This window comes from Brachypodium distachyon, chromosome 1, assembly GCF_000005505.3.
Source record: "Brachypodium distachyon strain Bd21 chromosome 1, Brachypodium_distachyon_v3.0, whole genome shotgun sequence".
Taxonomy (NCBI): Eukaryota; Viridiplantae; Streptophyta; class Magnoliopsida; order Poales; family Poaceae; genus Brachypodium; species Brachypodium distachyon.
Window position 1 is genome coordinate 29,067,599 of NC_016131.3, and position 24,000 is coordinate 29,091,598.

General features: G+C 43.7%; 3 protein-coding genes across 6 annotated transcripts; 2 read left to right on the forward strand and 1 right to left on the reverse strand.

The window, feature by feature from the left end:
* Positions 1-1,357: 1,357 nt before the first annotated feature.
* On the forward strand, positions 1,358-5,688 carry LOC100837634 (VIN3-like protein 2). The gene is given in 5 exon segments (XM_024462004.1): positions 1,358-1,411; positions 1,495-1,722; positions 2,976-3,280; positions 3,362-3,928; positions 3,931-5,688. Coding segments are annotated over 5 exon segments (2,025 nt in total). The 5' UTR covers positions 1,358-1,406; the 3' UTR covers positions 4,851-5,688.
* LOC100829989 (putative cysteine-rich receptor-like protein kinase 20) lies at positions 5,494-11,720 on the reverse strand. Of its 3 annotated transcripts, none has more exons than XM_014896582.2 (8): positions 11,165-11,720; positions 8,457-8,512; positions 7,911-7,996; positions 7,181-7,356; positions 6,858-7,059; positions 6,415-6,652; positions 6,163-6,316; positions 5,494-6,031 (listed from the first exon to the last, which is right to left on the reverse strand). In XM_014896582.2, the coding sequence occupies exons 1-8, from the start codon at positions 11,609-11,611 to the stop codon at positions 5,684-5,686; spliced, it is 1,707 nt and encodes a 568-aa protein (XP_014752068.1). In that variant the 5' UTR covers positions 11,612-11,720; the 3' UTR covers positions 5,494-5,683. The 3 variants fall into 3 exon arrangements, with proteins under 3 accessions (XP_014752068.1, XP_014752067.1, XP_010227385.1); XM_014896581.2 differs by having other exon boundaries at positions 7,181-7,362; positions 11,165-11,719; XM_010229083.3 differs by having other exon boundaries at positions 7,181-7,362; positions 8,457-8,509; positions 11,165-11,718.
* A 4,213-nt stretch (positions 11,721-15,933) lies between these two features.
* Positions 15,934-21,396, forward strand: LOC100830293. 2 transcript variants are annotated; one of them, XM_003563414.4, is made up of 12 exons: positions 15,934-16,162; positions 16,278-16,428; positions 16,855-16,938; positions 17,313-17,429; positions 17,541-17,717; positions 17,805-18,008; positions 18,112-18,596; positions 18,916-19,015; positions 19,281-19,340; positions 19,425-19,517; positions 19,598-19,717; positions 20,782-21,396. In XM_003563414.4, the coding sequence occupies exons 1-12, from the start codon at positions 16,077-16,079 to the stop codon at positions 21,091-21,093; spliced, it is 1,989 nt and encodes a 662-aa protein (XP_003563462.2). In that variant the 5' UTR covers positions 15,934-16,076; the 3' UTR covers positions 21,094-21,396. The 2 variants fall into 2 exon arrangements, with proteins under 2 accessions (XP_003563462.2, XP_014752066.1); XM_014896580.2 differs by having other exon boundaries at positions 15,940-16,162; positions 16,563-16,938.
* Positions 21,397-24,000: the final 2,604 nt, after the last annotated feature.

Sequence of the window (24,000 nt, forward strand, 5' to 3'; positions counted from 1 at the left end):
AGTGCAGAATATTTAGGAAACTTGGTAAAATTACTGAAAACTCTCCAACAAGCGAGAACCGAATAAGTCATGCAATACGAAAAAAAGACAAGGGTGTTATAGCAAAAAATGGATCCGCTTCTCAGTGCTTCTTCTGTGCTGGGGTTTGTGACCTGGGACTGGGGTTTTCGTCGTGGTCGGAAGTGAAGAGAGGAGGAGAGGCGGCAACTCGAATGCCATGTACTAGAGCGAGAGGAGAACTGGAGAAGCGAGACCATCATTCCCTCTTCCGCACCCTCCCATCGACGATCCTCAGCTCCACGCCATGGCCTCTTCCCCCATGTCTGGTCCGCACCAATCCTGCAACCCCCCAGCCAGCGTATATTTTCTTGCGAATTTTTTTGGGGCATTTTTTTCGGGTCAAGCTTTGCGTATGGAGGTATTTGCATAGGTGTCGATTCGCCGGTCGGCGTTAGGCGGCCGATTACGACTCCATCGGAACTGATCTGGCCCTGCATGTTTTATTGGTGGAATGGATCATGGACTTACCCTGCAAATTATTCATGTTATATGTGATTTATTGCAATCATATTATGAGTATGATTTTCACCAGCATTTGTGGTGCAATGCCATCTTCTTCTTTGTTACCTGTGTGAAAAAACTCAAAATATTGCTCGGCAAGGACATGACCCTGCCAGTTGCCTTATTAGTACTCCCTCCGTTCCTAAATACTTGTCGCTGTTTTAGTTCAAGTTTTGTACTAAAACAGCGACAAGTATTTCGCTGTTTTAGTTCAAGTTTTGTACTAAAACAGCGACAAGTATTTAGGAACAGAGAGAGTACTATACATTCTTTCTAGCTCGGCAGCTAATATGTATTTAGGTGAGTAGGTACCTTTAATCCAGGGAAATTAATTACTTAGTGTTTAGGAAGAGACCTGCAATACTCATAATATTTATTTTCTTCACCATTTGCTGGGCGACATAATGTTGGTTACCAGTTTACCACTACTTTGAGGATGTTCCGAATTTTTTGTGAGCAGTGACCATACCTTTTTGATTCTCCAGAATTTATTGCCGATCCAATTAAATGCTGTTTGCTGAGTGTTGATGAAAAGAGAGAACTTGTCAGGGAGTTATCGAAGTATCCGGATAATGCACTTGAACTGCTACATGAATGGACTCGCCGTGATATTGTACAGATTCTATGTTCTGTGTTCCGTAAAGGGAGAACATTTAATGGGGCTTCAAAACAGGAAATACTAAATTTTCTCATCAAAGCTGTGAATGGAAAGTCATCTGGCTGTAGGAAACGTGTGAAGGAGTCAGACCCTGAGCCAAAGTCAAGTAACCTCCAGTGCCCTTACAAAAAACAGAAAAAGAATGCTGTTCCAGTAGTTCCAGTTACTGCAAGTACTCCAGTTACAGATGGTGTAAGTGCAGCAACAAACAAGGCACACCTTTGCCAAAATTCAGCTTGTAGGGCTGGTCTTAACCCAGCAGATAAATTTTGCAGATGTTGCTCGTGCTGTATCTGTTTGAAGTACGATGACAATAAGGATCCTAGCCTCTGGCTGTTCTGCGATTCAGACCAACCCTCGCTTGAAGAGTCATGTGGTTTGTCATGCCACTTGGAATGCGGATTCAAGGATGAACGATCCGGCATTCTGCAGAGGGGACAGTCAAAGAAACTTGATGGTGGTTATTACTGTATCCACTGTGGGAAACAAAATGATTTACTCAGGTATTTTTCTGAAACGTTTTCCAGTTACTTCTTATTATATATTCTAACGTTGAAATTAGACACACTCACACATCTGTGTCAATGCTATTGCTCCCAGTCTTACTTATTAGCTGCCTTATCGCATCGATTCTGTTCTTGTTAATCTCCACCATGACTCACTAATTCAGAATGGTTCAGATTTTTAGCCTTTCTTATAAGTTCAATTTTGTGTGATTTTCCCTACGACCAAACTTACCATGTAAAGAACTAGTGTAACATGCATGCTGTGTGTACAAGTGGCACATGAATATCATCATGTCTCATTAGTCATATAGTTGTTGAACTGGTCTGTGTAGATTCAATCCAGTCGCTAAGATAACTAGTTTTTTCTTCTACTGTGACATTATTATGGTTTTCATTTACAGTAATTAAACGAAATAAAAGAGACGGACCAAATTCTTACTATTTACCAACCAACTTACCATGCTGTTCACACAGTGTGCTCATTTTTTTCTCAGTGCGGTTTGTTTTTTCACCTTTTTTCATTTACTTGCACTTGGGGTCAGACTTGTTTGTGAGAAGCCCACCCTTATTTTTCTGGTACGTCTGGCACTCTGGCCTGACTCCAACCAATAAAGGCCCACCCAAATTTTTTATTTATTCAGGAAATTAAAAAATGATATTTACTCAGAGAAATAAACGGGTTGGTTGTTTGTAAATAAATACATAAGTTTGTCGGCCGCCTAGCTTGGAGATGCCAGAAGCCAGATTAGGGCAGGCTCGAACAACTTGTGATGCGCCTGCGGGGATAGTTCTCACATCACTCCTGAATATTCATATCCCAAAGGGCATGCTATAATGTTTGATTTATTCCATGCAAGGGCACTAGACTGAATCACTGAAACACGTGATAGGATGTAGCAAAGTAGTAACTTGCCACATCCTGGGGTTGCTTTTAAATGTTATGCCATTTATGTGGAAATAGAATATAGTCCTTTTACCCCTTTTCTCTGAATAGTAGTTAGGAGAAATCCTCTAGTTATACTTCCATGAAGTCAAAATGAGAAATTTATAGTACTTAAGTCAGGGTTGGATGCAAAAAAATTGTTGAGAATAAAGTTATTTTGTCAGCTTCGGATCTAAAAATGTCTGAAAGATTAATTAGTTGATTTTTCCGGTAGGAATTTGTCTTATCAACCAGAAAATCTATTTTGTACGTGAGTATTTAACCATGTATATTTAGTAAGGATGACAATGTAATTTCATTTTCTCAGGTGCTGGAAGAAACAAATGTTGATAGCAAAAGATGCTCGGCGGTTGGATGTGTTGTGCCACCGGATACTTAGTCATAAGATCCTCATATCCACTGAAAAGTACATGGTCCTCCATGAGTTTGTGGATAAAGCAATGAAGAAGCTGGAGGGCGAGTTTGGTCCAATCACTGGCCTTCCAGATATGGGTCGGCGACTTGTTGGTCGTCTCGCTGTAGCTGTTGAAGTTCAGAAGCTTTGTAGCTGTGCGATAGAGACTCTTGAATCTATGTTTTCTGGTGCCTTAACTGCTGACTTGCAAATTCAGAGTAAGTTTCCATTTTTTCTATTTTTTTGGTTATCTTACGCCCGTTATTGGGATGAATTCTTATGCATAACTTGTAATTCAGGATCTTCTATGGTGCCATCAAACTTCATAAAGCTTGAGGATATTTCCCACGGATCTATCACTGTAGTTTTTGACCTCGACATATGCCCTACGCTCCCTCAAGGTTTAATTGGCTTTAACTTGTGGCGCCGAAAGGCTAGTATAGAAGATTATCCCTCAAAACCAACAGGCATAATACTGATGCCATCGACAAGTTTGGTGGTCAGAGGACTTGCTCCATTTACATGCTATGTCATCAAGGTTATTGCATTCACCAACTCAAAGGAGGTTGGATCGTGGGAAGTCAGGACAAAGACAATTTGCTTTCCCAATAAAGTGGATGCAAAAATTTCAATGGCAGTGGATGCTGGAACAGACCCAAATAACAGAAGCTTAAAGGCAGATAGTAGTAGTGATGTGTCCAATCCTTCTTCAGGAGATGTGAAATCTGACAATGATTGTACCGCTTATGCTGATCCCAACAGGTCGCTGAAAAGTCATGTTGAATATTGTACAAATATTGATATCCTTTACCCTGAAAAGTCATCTCTTCACTGCAATGAAACCACCAGTAACTCGAGAGATCTAAAATAGGTGTTGCTGGGGTAACTAAAGTTGGTGAACTGGAGGAAGCTCCTAAGGTATCAGCATCAGGTTTAGACGACAACGAAGAAGAACCTGGATCAGCTGCTCAAGCAGCTTTACTGAAGAGGTCCTCAGAGTTAATGGTTCATAGTCATGGAACTTTGAAGCAAAACCAGGCAACAATTGGCTCACAATTTGCATCATATGCACACACTGTACAGAAGCCAGTTTCTCAACCTGAATCCTCCGGCTTATTGCTAACCATCATACAGAAAGGTGCTGAAAACTGCAAGGGGGTTTCTGGGAGGATATTTGAAGCAAAATCCAGTCAAGGAACTTTGAGGGATAAAACCGACAACGTGAGTTTACCATGCAAGAGAACCCCTGGAAGAATTGAGGAAGGTGGACACAATGAAGGACCTTCAGAACCAAACACATCTGCTCAAGTATCTTCTCTTAGGAAGTCGTCAAACCTGGTGCCTCACAAGCAGGGGATTTTATTGGAGAATCCGTCATGTTCATTGGTTCCGATAGCAGCAGGCAGTGAGATCATCAGAAGAAGCTCTAAATCAAACAACGATGACTGTGTTCCTCAACGTGGCCCTTTGAAACCTGGAACAGAACTAAGGAATTCATCAAACAAGAACACCACAGGAAAACCCGTGGACATTGACCACAAGGACGAGCTTACGTCCTGTGTCAAGGTGATCAGGTGGCTGGAATGCAAAGGTTACATCGAGGCCAACTTCAGGTTGAAGTTCTTGACATGGTTCAGCTTAGGAGCGACTCAGCATGAAAGGAGGTTAGTTAGTGTGTTTGTGGATGCTCTCATCGATGATCCTGTAAGCCTTGCCGGGCAGCTACATGACACCTTCTCAGATGCAATCTACAGCAAAAGGCCATGTGTGGCGCCATCGAGTCACTAGTTTTAATCATCCTATTGTTAGAGGATTTATCTTAGTCCCATACTTTAGTAGCTGACCCTTGCATCCTTTCTCACTGGTACCTTGTTCACTGTAATAGTTTGATAACTTCCCCCCTTTGCATTTAAAGTAAAAAAATTGTAATCAGAATGGAGTGTCAGCGTGTAGCAGGTATTTTGAAATCCAGATGTGCCTGTAAGGTGTAAAACTAGAGATCTTGAACCTGATTTCTGCCAGTGTTTGCTGGTTGTCACATAGAAGTTTGATGATCCTTAAGTTGGGTGCTGACGATAAGTATCAGTTTTAGCTTCTCTGGGGCTTCTCATTCTAAACTTTTGTGCTCCATATAGAGCTAACCAGCATCAGGCAGTCAGATTACATCGAGATTAAGATAGCCGTCCATATTGTGTTTGCAATCCATGTTATCAGAAACTTGATTTGTCCCTATCTCTGGAATCGCTGTAGTAGAATATAGCAATAGTATGCAGAGATTGTATAGTATGGTTTTGGCTCGAACCCAATTATTATCAAACAAAGAGGAAGTCTTTTGAAAAAGAAAATCTGGAATGAAGAGTGGCCTCTTAATAAGAAAATGGAGAATCGCCGGGCCCATATATAAGAATAACTGGCTAGGATAACAACGATAAAAGATGAAACATTTAGTTATATTTTGATGTATCTGATGCAAAATCAGTATATGAATACACAAATATGTTTATTTGTACTCACAAAACTGATACTAATCTGGAAATGTACACTACTACTAGGAATGATAAAAGTCCCATTATCCTTTCTAACATTTCAACAATATATTATATTCAATGTTCTTTATCATATCAAACCTCCGGATCTACAATGATCCGAACTCTAGTTGACACTGGAGCGGAGCTAGTGATGGTTATGTCTATGGTCCTGCTTGATTGGCCCATGTATGAAGATGCTAAGTCTTCAGCAGCACTCCCATTTCTCAGCAACGCAGGCTGCTTAGGTTCAATTGGAAAGGTCATGCTTTCAGAGTTCAGCATGGCAGCAACATCTGTCATGGTGGGGCGATCTGCTGGATCCTCCTGAGCACAAAGCAGAGCCACCTGAACGCATCGTGTTATCTCAGTGATTTCATATCTGCTACCTAACGATGGATCTACAAGCTCATGCAACCTTTGGGCCTTCCACATACGCCAGGCCTGAAATATTTTCAATACATTTGACATTAGAGAACCTCAATGTAAATCCAAGCTCATAAATGGGTGAAGTATCAACACAAACATTTGAGCATAGAAATGTAAGATGTTTCTTGAAATGTATGTTCACTCACATTTCGTACAAGATCACCAACAGTATCCCCTTGCTTGTCGAGTATGATATTCCTCCGTCCACTAATGATCACCAGAACCAGAACGCCAAAACTGAACACATCTGTCTTCAGTGAGTAAACTCCTTGAGATGCATACTCTGGAGCTTTGTAACCACTGAAAATTGAAAACAAAAGAGACAAAAACTATAAATTTAGAACATCTGAACACAAATGATGGAATCTGTAATGATCGATATATCAGGCAGCCCATACCTAGTACCCACAACCCTGCATGTAAGCTCTTCTGCAATGTCGGAACTCATTGTTTTAGATGATCCAAAATCAGCAATCTTTGGGTTCATGTTGTAATCCAATAGGACATTATTTGGTTTCAAGTCCCTGTGGACAATCCATAACATGGAGTGTTTGTGCAGGTAAACAAGCCCCTCTATTAAACCTTTGATTATTTTGAGTCGCTTAGACCAGTCTAGCAATGGCCCTTTTGTTTTGTCTGCAAAGTTTCCAAATAATTGTTATCTTCTAGATAAAAATAAAGTTGCAATTTCTGTTTCAAACTTATTATGATTCGAGTCATGAAGAATCATGTGAAATTAAAGCTGCTGTAGCCTTACATTTAACAGTAGACCTTTTGTATTCGTGCACATATTTAAAAGAGGTACCATTGAAAAATAACACTGATAATACTGAAAGCGTACCAGATATGTAACTTTCCAGGGAACCATTTTGCATGTACTCATAGACTAGAAACCTTTCTTTCCCATGGATGCACCACCCCAATAACCTAATCAAATTTGGATGCTGAAGCTTTGTGAGTTGCAATTCACTGTCGAAATCAAATATTGTTGCAGGGCTATCAAGTCTTTTGATGGCAATCATATGTCCGTCGGGCAACTGACCCTGCAATGGTCACCAAGGGAGTTCAAATTAACATTTCCTAACATAAATCAGTGCTTTATTGGGAAGAAAGGGAGGACATGCATTCATTTTGTTAGTTTCTTTCTTTGTTGTTACAATGTACCTTATAGACCGTAGAAAACCCACCCCATCCAATTATTCTCTTCTCCGAGAAATTGTCTGTAGCATCCACGATCTGAAAGAAGTTGAATTTTGCGAATCCCGTGCAAGCCTCTTCTACACGGGTACAGAGCTTCACAAGTTCTTCAATATCAAAGATTGTCTGTTCTTGCAGGTCTACTGTTCCTGACTCATGGATAATCTATACTTGTCACCAATGGTATTGCAGAGAACATTAATATGACCAAGAGAAGACAAAATTATTGAGAACATGCTCCAGGTTGTTTGTTTCACGGACCATCAAGAGCACCATCTTATGAAAACAAATAGAGATTAGAATATAAGTTACGCAATATATATAGATGATGTTTCTATCACTTAAGTCACATCTTTCACGTGGTTACTAAATGGAGTACATATATGTACTAAAAAGGAAGTTCTCAAGTATAGAACTGTATGTACAGTAGTTCTTCCATGACATGTTCTTATTAACTTCTATCTAGCCGCTGTGATATTCTATGTGCTGACGCAATATTTGCTCATGAAAAAGTATGCACATATAGAAAATAATAATATCAAAATCGCTCATATGGACATCTTTTATTCTCTTAGCTACAATATATCCAAAAACACGAGCATGTAACTGCACACAGGCATAACAAAGCGATTCCGAGATCCTTGATGCAAATAGCATTGACGCGAAACTTAAATATATTAGTTTCCATATCACTTACCTACCAATTGTTGTTGTCCAACATTGCAAAGTTCGGTAGCTCCTCGGGAATGTAATTCAGTGAAATCCTCAGCTCTTGTAGCAAAACTAAAGATAGGTAAATCTCACCATTAGTATATCTATACACCAACACCAATGGCTTCAGCAGTCCAAGAAATTGGTAAACTTGATACATTTGAGACTGTACAAATGACGAACCTATGGCATGGTACATAAAATGGAAAAAACATGCTTTCTTTTTAAGTTAAATAGAATCCTACATTACAGAAATATGTTGTACATGTACATATATGTTGCAAATGCATTGTCATGAACTGCTCCGGATCAGAACTGCTTCTATTATCTAAACATAGCGTAGTCACTAGGAAACCCATAAGGTAAAAAATCATCGAGTTGTCAGTTTTCCCTTTGTCAGGAAACCAAGTGGTTAACCTTCCACACTGCTACTTCATCAAAAGACAACACAAAAGTTTAGATTTAAATATTAATACATGATAGATAGTTCTCTGAGTAATAAAATACGGTGATGATTTAAATATTATCTGACCTGATGTGATGATTTGAACTACCTGCGACTACAGTGCGCACCTCCTCCTTGGCCTGCTAGACAAGATAGAAAAAAAGGACAAATATTATTGATGAACAATTGACCAGCATAGGTTGTATGATCGAGGTTATCCTTTAGACTTATTGCAAAGATTTTTTTTGGAAACGCAAGGGCAAGCCTCCCTGCCTCTCCATCCTAGGATGCACACAACCATAATTTTATTACAAAGATGCCAAGCATCAAGGACGACTCAACGGCTTACAGAAAAAGAATAAAAGAAAAATTCGAGACCAACATATGGTCTCTCGGCAGTCGATATCTCCATACCTGGCCAAAAACCTATTGCCACGGACCAAAATCCATGGACAGTGACAACTGACGACACAGAACCAAACAATGAGTGTGTTACTCAAAGGCAACGCCTTCAAGAAAGAATAACCTTTCGTACGTCAATGTTGTCGGGTCTAACCAAGAGGTCAAACAAGAGGTCAAACATGGGGTTATCACCCCGAACCTGATTTCGCTTCGACCAACGAATTCAAAACGTATGTATGACGACGACGCTGCTTGATCCAGCGGTCGAGCCAAAAGAAGCTAAACAACAGGTTTTCACCCGGAGAACCCGCATAATCATTGTTGAAACTGATGTTGTCTTCCACCAAAGCTATCGGTCGAGCCAAAAGAAGCTAAACAACAGGTTTTCACCCGGAGAACCCGCATAATCATTGTTGAAACTGATGTTGTCTTCCACCAAAGCTATCGTCAGGTGCCTGCTCACGTCGAGCTAACCTGCTTCCAGTACAATGGAGCCCTTGCCTCGCTCGTGGAAGCGGAGAAATCGCCGGAAGCAGATTGAGGCCATGACCTGCACTACATCCGGTCACTGCCGCACCACTGATGTTTCCCATCGAGCGGGCCATCCAGCTAGATCCGGAGGCCACCATGCCTAAGAGACCTGGTCTCTCCTCCAGGCCGAAAGACCATGTCCATCTTGCGGCACGTGGGAAATCCACTGCATTATAATCATGATTATTACTGTATTTTTCTTTTTTCACTCCTGATGCTTTGAGAATAGTTTTAAATGCTAATCTATCCACGTGTCACATGATGCACATGGTCTCTTAGGATTATTTTCCCTGGATGTGAACCAATAAGGAGGAAGAAAAGGGTGAAGGGAGGGCTAGTACTGGTGATTGGGATGGGCGCCCGAGCCGCCAGGGAGAGCCCCGCCTGGGCGGCAGCTCAACTTATTACAAAGCTGAATCACCCTATTTTTTTCGCAGACACGCCGAGTGGCGTGTCATTTTCATTAAGAAGAAAGCGCAAGAAGCGCACGTACAAACCGGCAGCTGAGAGAGCCAAAAGGCTCAAAAAGGAAACAAAAACAAAAACCGGAAAGAAAGAGAAGAAAAGCCTTTGGCAACTATACAGGGATAGAACTAGGCCCAAAATCAGGGGGACGAGCGTGGAGAGGGAGGTGGGCAAGCTGGCTGAGAGCACGTGCGCCGGCGGCACGGCACAAGTCTGCCTCCACAAAGATGTCCTCAACGAGTCGAGCAACATCCGGAGAAGCTCCTTCGAAGATGCAAGCATTCCAAAGCTTCCAAATCTGCCAGAGAGAGAGGTTGATGAGCGACCGAGCGGCTTTCACCTTGCCCTGGAGCCTACGGGCTCCGGCCAAGAGCCAATCGACAAGGTCCTCCGAGGGGCGAGGCAGGCAACAGAGCGCCCCGGCTCTGGCCAAAACCGCGTGGAGGACCGACTTCGTGAAAGCGCATCCCAGGAGAAGATGGGTCATGGTTTCCAGCTCCTGATCGCACAAAGGACACCGCACATTGAAGGGAAGATTGTGGCGTTCCAGGCGGTCCGTCGTCCAGCAACGGTTGGCGCAAGCGAGCCAGATCCAGATTCGACATTTCAGCTGAGTCCAACAACGCCAAATCTGCGACCAAGGTGGAAAGGTCAGGCGATCCGCAAAGAGGTGAAAGGAAAGCTGACTTGGCGGAGTAGACTCCAGAGGCCGACCAATTCCAGCGGAGAACATCCCCCTGTCCTGGGATGAGGACCACGGTAGCGAGGATATCCGCAATCTGAAGGAACTCAACCAAGCCTTGGGCATTCAGGGGGCCCGAGATGTCCTGAATCCAAGCACTCTCCTCAAGGGCATCCGCAACCAAGCATATGCGAGAGACCTGCTGACTAACGGCAGCGAAAACAATCGGAACGAGGGACTCGATCGATTTCCCATCAATCCAGTTATCCGACTGAAAAGAGGGTAGTGCGATCATTTCCCACAACCGAGCTGTAAGCCTCATGGAAGAGGGTGAGAATCTGCGACCGAAATCGGATGCGGAAGGAGGCCCAAGGTTTATCAACCTCGGTGCGCTGAAGCCAAGGCCAAGTTGAAGTGCGGTGCTTACTAGATTTGCATCTCTCACTCCAAGAAAGCTGAATCACCCTATGAAATCAGACTTGCTGAATTCATATCGAATTGTTTGACTGGCAGTAGCAAATTGCAATTGGACTCCAATTCAGACGTCCAGACCCCTTACGCATATCAGTTCAGCCGAATTATAAATAAAATCGCCTAAAATCAGTGCTTTTCCTCAATCACATGCGACCATATATAGGCTTAAATTTCGGTATGAACTTCCGTGGGCTCGCCAGATTACTACTAGTAACCAACGACGATTTGAAAACAACCGTACCTTGATACGACGACTGTTTGTAGAATTGTCCACAAGGGCGATGAGCGGGATGAGGCGGACGAACATGTCGATCTCGTGCTGCGCGGCGCGGAGCTCAACGGCCATCCTGGCACCCAGGAGCAGGCGGCGGAGATAGCCGCAGTCCTGGCACGCGCTGACGAGCGCGTAGCACCGCCGCAGCGCGCCGCGGAGCTGCTCCAGCGGCCGCCTGGTGGCCTCCCGCCGCATCAGCTCGGCCAGCTCCAGCTCCCTGAGCAGGCCCCCCACGAGCTCCACGTGCTGCGCGAGCCGCACGCAGGCGTCCCGGTGGCGCCGCGCCGCCAGGGCGGCCTGCACGACCATGGAGACCAGCCCTAGGGCGTCCACGCCGACCAGCTGCGCCACGTTCGAGGCTTGCCCCAGGGTGCCCCACAGGCTGCTCGAGGAGCTGTCCCATGGGCTCGCCATGCTCGCTGCTTCCTGCCTCCTGCGCCTGCGTTGCTGGAGCTCCTCTGTTACAGGCAGGTTGCCGGCATGGGTGGGCACGGGCGCGGCACGTATCTATTGGTGAGCTTGGGTTCGTCGCCGGCGACTTTGACTATATCTGGACTTTCTGTTGAACAAAATGGCACGTACGTGGACTTTGACATAGCCCGGCCCGCTTGGCCCATCAGTCCAGAGAGGCCACGCAATATGGTTCTGACTCCGATTTCGGTTCCGGCTTTGGAAGCTTTCATGGATCAGAATTTCAGGCACGCTGCCTATTTCTACTTTCCAAAAGTTCACATGTACTGTATCACTACACCATATACTGTTGTTCAGTCGATCTTGCAGCTTCTGTTGTCTGAATGAGAACTCTGCTCTAGCCGTCACCATCGAAGATTTAGCGTTCTCTTTACCTTCAGCCGCCGTCTTGGCGCTGAAGGGAGGAACCCCTCATAACATTATCCAAAAGTGTTTGCATATTTCAATTGTTTGATTTCGATCGGCGACGCAATGGCAGAGATTGCGATGCCGTCGCGAATAAAGATACCCTGGTTCTTTCTCTGTTGTGGTGGTGCCTCAACAGGCGTTGTTGCGGAGCCAGAGATTTTTAATCCCCGTGAGTTTAGTTTACCCGATCTTGTGGATTTTGGATTTGTGTACTCGCAGATACGTTTATACGTATCTATTGAGTTTTTGTTAGTGTGTCACGGTGCTTTTATTGGTTTTATCTTTTGTAATTTTGGAATACTTCTCTGACGTTCTGATGAAGATCTTGCGGTTCGATGACCTGCACGTTAAGGGATCATCCCCGGCCCAAGTACGTTCAACGCTCATGACTTCTCATCTTTTTGGATGAGCGACTCAAGGGGCTTTTCGAAACCTTTGAAAGTAGTCAAGTTCGTGCAGGGATACCGATAACAATGTTGCTGCTACAGTCTGATTGCAGTCTCTATGCTAGAGTCTCAGCAGAATTTCATATTGCAAAGTATGAAATCACGGAGAAGATTGTTTTAAGAGATTTCATTGTAATTCTTATTTATATGAGTTACCTTGTAATTTCTAGAGTTTATGATCCAAAGTATTATACCTGTAATGGTTCTCGTGTTTGAATAAAGTTAAAGGTTTCTAAAAAAAATGTACTACATATCACTAAAATTTGTTACTCGTTTTTTTTAAAAAGTAGCCGTTCCAAATGTGTCACTATGCTAATTTTTTTTCACATATTGGTGCAAAGTTCTGAGGGATATATTTCGAAACTACAAAATTCTCTCATTGATTACAAATACTCCATAATTTTCTGTTTCACCCCATTTAGTCACCTCTGTCCTCTCAGGGCATCTCTAGTAGGGTTATGATAAGTAATGATGTGTAAAATTGTTCATGTCATCATCGACCAACAATTTATCATACAATCACTTTTAGCGGTGTGTGTCTAAGCTTGGGCCCAGCTGGTACTTAACGCGATGTTCTCATCGGACGTCATCCATGTGGCTGCTGCCCTTCCGTGGCAGCAGCGATGTGTCACGGTAGTGGGGGCGCCTTTTGGCCCCATGCTAGGCTCCTTCGTTCCAGGTTCTTGCTCTTTGCTCAGGTTGCCCTATTTGGTTCTACTGTCCGCGGTGGGTGTGCAGATGCTGCGGGTGAAAACCTCGTGCCGACTTTGTCAGTGCCGACGAGGATGGCATCCTCGGACGTCATCTCCTTCTTGAAGGCATTGTCGTGCAGCCTCATTTGCCTCCTTCCTTTCGTGGTCGAGGTCTACGAGTGAAAGCTCAATGCTGGTCCTCGGGACCGAGCAACGGCGGCATTTCTGATATGTAGTGTCCTTGTTGAAGGCGTTGTCTTAGGAGACCTGCATGAAGACGGTGGTTTTGTTGCAGTGTGTGCGGGCTTGGCTAGGGGTTGCGGTATCGAGAAGCGGGAGCTCGCCTGCACGCGAGCTGCATCTTGAAATCGATCTCCTCCTGTCTCCGGTCGCCAGGGAGGGCTAGCTCCGCCTCCTTCTTTGGAGTTGTTTTCTCCTCGGTGTCATTGGAGCGGGTGGTTTTTTACTTTTGGTGCAGCATGTTTGCCCAGCGATGTTCTAGCGCTTAGCTCGTTGTCTAGGTTTTTGTACTTCCTCTGTCCAACAAAGGATGTCTCAATTTTGACTATTTGAATGCATGTATATATACAGTAAGTCATGTTTAAATACATCCAAATTTTGACAAATTTAAGACATCTTTTGTTGGAGGGAGGAAGTATGGCTTTTCTTGAATAAGCCATGTTTTGTACGGGTTTTTTGACCCAGTTTTCCTTATAAACGAGGTTACGGCCATCGGTCTCTTCTTCTTCAATGGAATTTTAGCACTCTTTCAAAGAAAAAGAAGCAGTGTGTGTCTAAATTGTTCAATAGAAGGTCAGCGAGTGATATGTTTGATATATCATCCCACCGTGAGATTGCATCTGGGTTATACATTAGTCTCTTCATTTAATTTTTTTTTACATTATGTTTCTTTTGCGGGGATTTTTTTTAATTTACATTATCAAAACATCTTATTTCCAACAAATATCCCATTACAATTGAAGATGTCGTTACATTTCATCTCCCGCGGTGTTGACCATCATCGAACGACGTTTTCGTGCATTCCGTCACTTCCGATTACTGTCGTATTCGTTGTCATCGTGCTTACCCTATTCATTTCACTTTTACAGGCCCCCGGCCGGCCCTTGCCCACCCCTAACCACAACACTCGGCTGCTGTTGTATCTTACTAGATGCACTGTTGCTCCACGGCATCTATCCATTTTACTCCCTCTATAGCCTATACTCGTTAAACCCGTACGTGTTCCAATGAAAAAAAGAAAATGGGAGAGAGAATTATAGCGGAAAAAACGAAAGGTAATCCCTGTTCTCGTCGATATCTCTAGCTAGCCTTTTTTTGTCAGCTATACTAGAGCAGCTATAGCATGTTGGAGTAACATCTAGGTAAGAGCAAGGGCAATAGTAGTAGCCAGCAACTGGTTATAAGCTCATCTAATAGCTATCATGTACAATAGTGAGCTATAAGATGTTATATTTTATTAAATCTGAATTCACATTTCACTCTCACAAATAGCCTAGAAGCTAGTGCTGTAGCTGGCTGTTAGCTAACAGTCCACTTCCTCTTCTCACTCATCCAAGTAAACACAGATATGATATTTAAATTTCTATACCCAACTTATACCCCACTGTCATTCTTGCTCTAAGATTCAAAAGTTGCGCGACGACAAGAAAACAAACAAAACAGCAGTGGTAGCTGTCAACGGCCGGACGGGAACAATCAACAGATCCACAGTGGAACCGTGGACCACGCAAGCACAGGGGGTCGATTTGAAGCCGAATAGACACCCCTCGTCGCATTCCGTGCCGGCCGAATTGAATCATATTTTGGCACTGGGACTGGGAGGAGCTCAGATTACCGGCCGGCTCGGAAGCCCGGAATTTGACGGATGGAGTAGGCCAGCGCAAAGGAAACGGAAAAAGCGCGCGCGGAAAAGCTGCCGCGCTAGCTCTCGGCTGGGCTCGATCGGCTCCTGGCGGAGATCCCGATCCCCGACTGACCCAAATGTACCGGGGACCGTCTCCCCAGTACGTACCTCCTCCGATGTTAATTTGAGTGAGTGTCACGCACTCGAATTAACTTGCCTCGGAAGTTTCGTTGCCACAACTCAACGGATCTTTCACCAAACCAAAACAAGAGACCAGATATATATACAGTGCTTATTATGCAACAGTACTATCGGCAGCGGCAGTAGCACTTCACTTCTCCAATGGGTGCGGCTAAGCCTCAATGGGTGAAGCCGTGAAGGAGCACGCGCCATTTTTTTCCTTAAGATGTCATGTTGCATTCAAGAGTTTTCACTAAGACAAAATAAACCACCACACGCTTGTTACTGTGCTGTACCAACAAACTAAGCTGCCGGCCCGGGTCTGCATGCAGCCGAAGACTCGATCCACCCGGCCGGCCGTCCAATCTCGGCCCACACACTCTCAAGTCTCACCTACTCCCTCTGCCTCTGCCCCGCGGGCCCAGCGGTCAAGCACGCGGCCCACCCAAAAATCGGACGCCCCTGATCGAGATGCCTTTGCCATGCCTCGGCAAGACAATTATTGCGGCGCAGCCAGCAGCGACAGCGTGCTCCTACGTCATGGCATGTCATGGCCGGCATGATCGCCAGCACAATAAACAGTCAACAAAGCGCATCACTTAAGCTCCGTTCACACATCGATTAGGGACTGATAGATGATGGATAGATAGTAGTAGATCACCGGACCGCAGCGTCACTAGGCAGGCGCTGCCATTTGTTGTCGTTTGCCTCGTCCCTCTCCTGGTGTCCGGGCTCTCCAGAGTCCATATCCTGGTTGGTTTTTAGTTTAGTGCCAGAGCCCCCAGACAGAGGCTCCACTGTACTTGCGCTGGTGGTGGATGCTGTGCGTCCGCGCGGAGGACGCCCTGGCCGCCGCTGCGGCCGTGGCCATGGCGTCCGACAAGATGCGCTCCTCCGTGACCCTGTCAGTCCCTGCCCCTCCCCTCCCCTCTCTCATTGACTCATGTGCTTCGCCGCGCTCTTGGGCGTTTGCTCATCAAAGCTGTGTTCTTTTATTTTTCTTGGCCCGCGCGCGCCAGGGGCGGCTCGATCCAGAGGGCGATGCAGAGGATGGGCGGCGGCGGCGGCGGCGGCAGGAGATCGGCCGGCTCCTCGTGCGCGCTGCCGCAGCGCGCGCCTCGTCTGGCGGCGGGAAGCGGCGACGCGTCGGCGTCGGCGAGCTGCTCCGGGGTTGGTTTTCTCGTAATCCTTATCAAAGCCCCTCTCTTATGTCTTATCTTCTCGCAATTCCTCCTGGTCTCCGATGATGAACTTGTCGTGTCCGTATGTTCCACTCCCACATGCGGCAATTTTTTTGCTTCCAGGCGCAAGAATTTCCCGTATTCTGAATGCGGCACTGTTTTGCGCATTCCGCATTGGGCTGAGCACGCCGCCAGCTTCAGGGACACAAGCTGTCTGCTCCCTCGCGTGCTAAAAATGCGAGGGGCCCCAGACGAAATGTCACTTTCCCCTTGATGTTCTTCACATGTCTCACTGGAAAAATTCGGGCAACCTTTTTTGTTGTTGCTAAATTCGGGCAATTTTGTTCCTTTCTTGCCTCTTGGACTGTTTTCAGGTGATTTGAGAACCTGATATTGCTGTGGTGTTTTTTAATAGGATGATAGCAGCAATGGTGGCGGCAACAGGGAAGGGATCCAGAGGGGCGGCACAAGGCGGTACAGATCGCAGCTCGAGCAGGAAGTGAGTACTTTTCTTACTTCATCACCTCTAAAATCTTGATGCTTGTAGTATAATGGTGTCTTCAGCGGTTCTTATCCGTCGTGATACTGACAAGTGACAACTTGTGCTCTAGTGGTTGACTGAAAGGTGCTTCCCTACAGACCACACTGTGTTTGTTAGAATTCCACATTATGTTTCCAAGTACTAATAGCAATTGGTACTCTTCGGAAGCACAATTTACTCTAAAAAGGCTATGCTTATGCTTGACATTTATTCAACCAGTTTTCATTAAATTTGTACATATGTATGCATACTAAGTGATGGATCATGGAACATATATAAAGCAAGTTCAAAGATCATGAGATATTATTCTAAGATGTGATTGCCTACTGCAGGTCAGGAATTTGCAGAGGCAACTCCAAGAAGAGATCGACATGCATCTGGCATTGACAGATGCCATCGCATGTAATGCCGAAGTGATATTGAAGTCTTCTACAAAGCTACCAAACAAGGTGCAGATATTGCATCTTTTTTTTCTGCCTTGAACACATATTACATATATTTCTAATTTGCTCCATGTCTTTGTATACACTCACCCGTTAATACTAGCATTTCATTTCCAGGCTCAGGAGCTCATAATTAGCATATCATCCTTGGAGATTACTGTCTCAAAGCTTGAGAAGGATCTAAATGACTTGCGCTACCAGCTCTCTCATGTAAGGAATGAAAGGCTACTTGTAGAAAATTTTCCTGAATACATACTATCTACGCCATCAACTAGTAAATGCACATGGGATGAAGTAAGTTCTCTTTATAGCAATAGTCTCATTTGAAAGTTCTTAGTTTGGTATGGAGTTGCTGACGGTTTCCTTGTTCTGCTTTCTAAGCACATATCAACATTAAGAGATTTTAAGTTGGGGGAATATGAACCAATTCAGGCAATGCAAGAATATTTATTCCCTGAACTTGAAGACCAACAAGACGTTGAAAAGGGGAGTAAAGATACGGAGATGGTCTGTCCATATAGGCTGCTAGAAGAGCCCCAAGATGTCCATTTAAATACATTGTTGGAAGAACGACAAGATGAAGAGGTCCGATTTCATTCATACTTACCAGTTTTAGGCGTACTTGATTTCATATTCTATGCAAAATAGTTGAAGTTGTCAGTAAAATAATTTCTTCTTGTTCCTGCAGATGCAAGAGACAGGCTCTATGGAGAAAGATGACAAAGAAGATCAAGGAATAGATGCATCATCATTTAGCCAATTGGATCTGAAGAAACACAGCATGAAGGGAAATATGTGGAAGAATCCAAATCAGCTCTCTGAAGATATGGTGCACTGCATGAGGGATATATTCCTACATTTATCCGAGTCATCCAAGATATCACCAAAGATATCTTCTGATAATTTATCTTCATCAGCAGAATATCTATCTGGCTCTACATTTACGTCTGTGTCAGATTCATCTTTAATGGCCTCAGTGTTGCGGAGCCCTTCGGTTGATTCAGGTCATGATGATGATGATGTTATTGATGAAGCAGAAAACTTTGATCCATACAGTGTTAATGGGGAAGCCCGAAGAGACATTGGAAAGTATTGTTCAGTAACTGAAGTATCTTGGATGCATGTTGGCAAGGGACAACTTGACTATGCGTCGGATGCTCTCAAGAAGTTCAGGTTTCCTGTTGAACCCTGGTCTAAAGCTATCAATACTAATCAACAAATTGCATATTCACATAAGTAGTCCAGTAGAATTTAGATGAATTAGGTCAATGTTTTTCTTAGACGGACTGGACCAATAACAAAGCACGTTATATGAGCCCCTATTACGGATTTGAGAAAAATGTTGCCATGGAAACTGCATTTATAATTAAAGGTATCAAAATTGTTTTATTCTACCTTCTAGTACTACAAGCAAGGACAAAGCACTAGTTTGTATTATAACATGACTCCAATGCAAACACCATTTAACTGTTTCAGCCATTCTTTTCTGCAGGGCCCTTGTGGAGCAACTATCAAAGGTTGATCCTACTTGTATGAACTGTGATGAGCGGTTAGCATTTTGGATTAACCTGTACAATGCCTTAATAATGCATGTGAGTGCCATCTGTTACTTAGTGATTTGCTCAGTATACATGGGAAAGATGAAATTGCATTTGTTCTTCCTTACAAAAATAGTGTGCTATTTTGATAAATTGGAATTTTAAAGGCAGTATCTTTTAGTGTTACACCACCATAACTTTTGTAATTTGGTTTATTAGTAGTTCTAATTAATGCAATGCTGAAAGAATGTTTCCTGCTCCCTGTTTAGTTACTCTTGATTGCTTACTCGCTGAATGTTGCCTTTTTTCTCTCTTGCAGGCATATTTAGCATACGGGGTTCCTGGGAATGACATTAAGCTTTTCTCGCTGATGCAAAAGGTTTGTCTGATGGAGTATTTATTTGGTCCCCATGTTTCTTTGATAACATATCATGTTACTAACCAACTTGAGGTATTGCTCCAGGCCTGTTACATGGTTGGTGGACAGTCCTTCAGTGCAGCTGAAATAGAGTTTGTGATTCTAAAGATGAAGTCTCCTGCACACCGACCACAAATTGTATTCTCTGTTCCTCAATCACATATTTCATTTGTTTTTCATGCACATCGTGATGTATCTTACTGTTTTCTTCTATTCAGTCTTTGATGCTAGCCCTTCACAAGTTCAGAATTACCGAGGAGCACAAGAAATACTCAATAGATGACACCGAGCCCCTGGTGTTGTTTGCGCTTAGCAGTGGAATGTTCTCTTCACCTGCTGTAAGTGGATGAGCTTATCTTAGTTTGTCCTGTCAACATGTATACACTGGAAATCTGTTTAGTACCAAAAATATCAGTAAAGTATGGGCTTTATAACTCAGATGAAATGCTCCATCCATTACAAAATGTGGGGTGTATTCTGACTAGAGCTTTGACTGTAAATTTGTTTTGCAATATTTTCTTAATTTTTAGAAGGCGAAGTATTCGGTGAAAACCACCTCTACGGTGCAAACTGTGAAAACTCCATCGAAAAGACTTCAAACAATTCTCAAAAAAATCACATATGTTAGAAAAGTGATGTTTTATATATGTGTAAAATTTCAAGTCCAAACTCAATTTCCTTTGGTAGCAGCGAAAAAAACAAATTCTGCATGAATAGTGGTCTTTCAGTGTTTGACACTATTCATTGTAATTTTCTCTTTTTAATTCCTTTCAAATGTTTTTGATTTTGAACTTGAAATTTTGCAGGTTTGTAGAACATCGCACTCCCAACATATGGTATTTTTGTAGAATTTTTTTGAAACTTTTAAACATGATTTTTTATGAAGTTTGCATGGTTTGCACCGAGTGAGGGTTTTCACCGGATACTTCGCCTTTTTAGAAAATCACGATCATATGAAAATGCTTTTGAAGATGAATCCAACAAAACCAATTTTTGAAGCACAACCTGCATATTGTAGATTATTTTTTCATGAAAGCTTGAATGTGCGAAGTCAAATATGAGCCACACCAAGAAACAGAGGGAATACTTCATAGGTGCCTACTTCATATGTTGTATTCACAGTTGTTCAGAGTTCAAACTTTTATGAACTGCTAGCATTGCATTCTTTGGTACAACCGGACATTACTACACATATTATAAGCTGCTGGTATTGCATACTAGTACAATTGAGCATTACTATACATATTTTATGATATAAGACCATGGATGCTGCTAATTTTGTGTCTTCTTTAACTTCAAGTATTCATAGCAAAAACTGTTACAACTTACAAGAAGCATGAAATCTGAGTTCCAAGCTTCCAGCCAATTCACATTTTGGAAATGACAAATTTCTATCACACAGGTCAAGATTTTCTCTGCCACAAATGTCCGGCAAGAGCTTCAAGAATCAATGAGAGACTACATCCGAGCATCTGTTGGTATCAATGACAAAGGAAAGCTCGTAGTCCCAACGTTATTGCAGAGCTACGCCAAGGGCACTGTGGTGGACTCTCTGCTTGCCGACTGGATATGCCGTCAGCTGACACCGGACCAGGTCGCAGCAATCCAAGACACCACGTCATCACGGAAGCAGCGGCTTCTCGGAGTGCGCAGCTTTAGCGTCATCCCATTCGACTCAAAATTCCGGTACCTTTTCTTGCCTGACAAACATTAGGTAGATCCCAGACCTGAAGAGAAACCAGGAGTGGGCATTTTGACACACTGGGAAATGGAAATATTAGTTGTACATTTTGTAGGTAAACGATTATTTTTTCCTCTGTAAAGTCCGTTAGTCTATTTGTATCTTTTGTACTAAAAGGGATTGTGTGTAAGGGGTTGGCCTCCTTTTAGCATAGCTTGTAACGTCACGATGATGTGGCCATAAAAACAGTTTTGTTTCTGGATGTCTGCGGTCTAGTCCATTCGATTCTAAATTGTTGTCGAAATATTACATGTATCTAGACGCTTTTTAACAATAGATATATTTATATTTGGGCAAATTTGAATCAAGAATTTAGAATCAGTAGCTTGTAGCAGTTCTGGGTGTCAGGGTTTAAGGTACTCCGCAGTACTGTAGAAATGTTGCTGTTATCTTTCCGAAATAATAACAATTAGTCAATTACCATCAGCAGTAAAACGAGCTGCCAGTTTGAAAGATATTTTTTTCCTTTTCGAAAAGGGAAAACGATCTCAGGCCTCTGCATCATGCATACAGTCATATAAAGTTTGAAAGATACTATAATCATGTTGAAGGTCAAAGCTGTCCCGCCCTGCAAGGCAAGACTATCTTTGCCTCCACTTGGGCTTTGGCCACCGCCAGTTCTTTGCCTCCAGTTCTCACGGCAACATTCCCGGCCAGACATTCAGAGCCTGCACACTGTAAGAATAGCTCTCGATGCTGGACTTCCTCCCCGACGTCGAGCAAGCCAAGCTGGAGACACAGTGTCGACGTCCTGACTGATGACTGAATTGCACATGGATCACCTGTCTCCCTGCCTTCTAATTCTGAAGGCATCCAAAGATGCACCGCCCGTCGCTTGGTGCCTCGCAGGCTGCTGCTCGTCAAACTGGCCTGCAACTCCCAAACCTGCCAGTGGAGCTCCTCCGACACTAACTTTTCAATTAAAGTTTCATTCCGAACTTGCTCCAATTATTTTAAAACTTTCGTTAAAATACTAATGTTTCAATTGGTATTCCTATGTGATTGAAATTGTATAAGAAAATTTCATTAAGACATCGATGTTTCAGTCCAATCCTTACGACACTAATGTTTCAATGAAATTTTTATTTCGAACTTGTTCCAATTTTTCTGAAACTTTCCTCGAAACACTAATGTTTCAAACGACATTCCTATGTAATTGGAATTTATAAGAAAGTTTCATTGAGACACCATTTCTATCGGCATTCTTATCTGATTGAAATTGTATAGGAAAGTTTCATTGAGACACCAATTTTTCTATCGGCAATCCTTGCAACACTACTGTTTCAACAAAAGTTTCATTTTGAATTTGCTCCAAATTTTTCAAAACTTTTTCTGTAGGTCAGAAACACCATGTTAAACAAAACATCAAATTTTCATCAAATTCTGAGTCCGTTTGGACCACCAAATGATTTGTACAACTATCAAAACATGTTAGTGCAGTACTAGTATCGGTGGAGATCGGTCGAGATTTTGAATTTGCTCGAAACTTTTTGAAACTTTTTATGTAGGTGGGAAACACCATCTTAGACAAACCCTTAAAATTTCACCAAATTCTGGGTTCCTTTGGATCCTCAAAAAAATTGTACAAAAATCAAAATATGTTAGTGTATCATTGCCTTCCCCAACTAGCACCACGTGAGGTCATTGCAAACCTGGCCACCTGCCGCCGGACCCACTTCTGGATATGAAAAAAAAAATCCACGAGCAAACCGACGGTCGATTTGACTCCAGTACGGGCTCGGTAAATTAGAATTTCCGCTCAGATGGGGAGCTGGGGACTGCATTCTCGGAATCAGAAACTTAAGCTGGAAGCATTACCGTTCAGAGTTCAGACACGTAGAATTCGGCATTGCCTTGCCATCATGGAGCAGCTAGCTTGGTACGCCTTTCCGGCCTCGGTGCCGTGGAGTTGTGAACGTCCGCATGCGCGCTCTCGGGCGCAGCGTCGTGGGGGAAGGCCCTGGTTCACACTTCTCTCCGCAAGGTACAGAGGCGGCACCGCGTTGCCCGATGGCTCGCCCGCGTGGCGATTGGCGAGGTCTCGCCAGGACGATGGAGTCGGTGCCCCGCGTGTGCGTCTCCGTCCCCGGCGCCGGCGGCGCGCGCTGCGCGACCTGTGCGATCGTTCGTGCCGTCGTGCGGCGGCGAGAGGGAACGAGCTAGGGCCGAAGGGGGGGATGTTTTGTTTACGGAAGGTGGGCCGTGCGAATTTGGGTTGCCAACCTCACGGCCCAGGAACAGCCCGGTTTTGAACTACCAAGCCTGGCCTGGCCTGGTATCCGTCCCTCACTCTTTCGGATCGCGGGACGGGAAGAAAGTACTCCGTACTTATGGAGGCCGCCCTACCCTCTAAAAGAAAAAATGCACGAAGCAACACATCCTCTGAGGCTTGAGACCACTATCCTCCACTGGAATCGGCCTTAACTATAACTTGTAATTAGCAGCACTAACAACATCAAATGCTAATGTCGGTCAAGAGGTTAAAGAGTGTTCATATCCAGCTTGGACCTAAAATGACAGTGAGGAAACAGCAATGAAAACGGTATGTATATACTCCCTCCGTCTAGAGTTAACTGACGTGAATTTGTATAGATTTTTATACAAACACACGTTAGTAGAAAAGATTATGGTAAAACATGGCACAGATACGTTAAAAACTGACGGCACGAAAAGTTAAAGTCAAAGCTCGGCACCGTCCAAAAATCACATAAAGCCATGTGCGCAAGCTCCATTTACGAAATCAATTCTGTACAGCTTTCGAACGTCGTGGGAGACGATGGCATCGTTAATTCTTCTTATCCATCGCATTCTTTCATTTTTTGTTTTGAGGAACACTTTCAATTTATATAGTGTATGTTCTTCTTCACGAAGTTTGAGTAC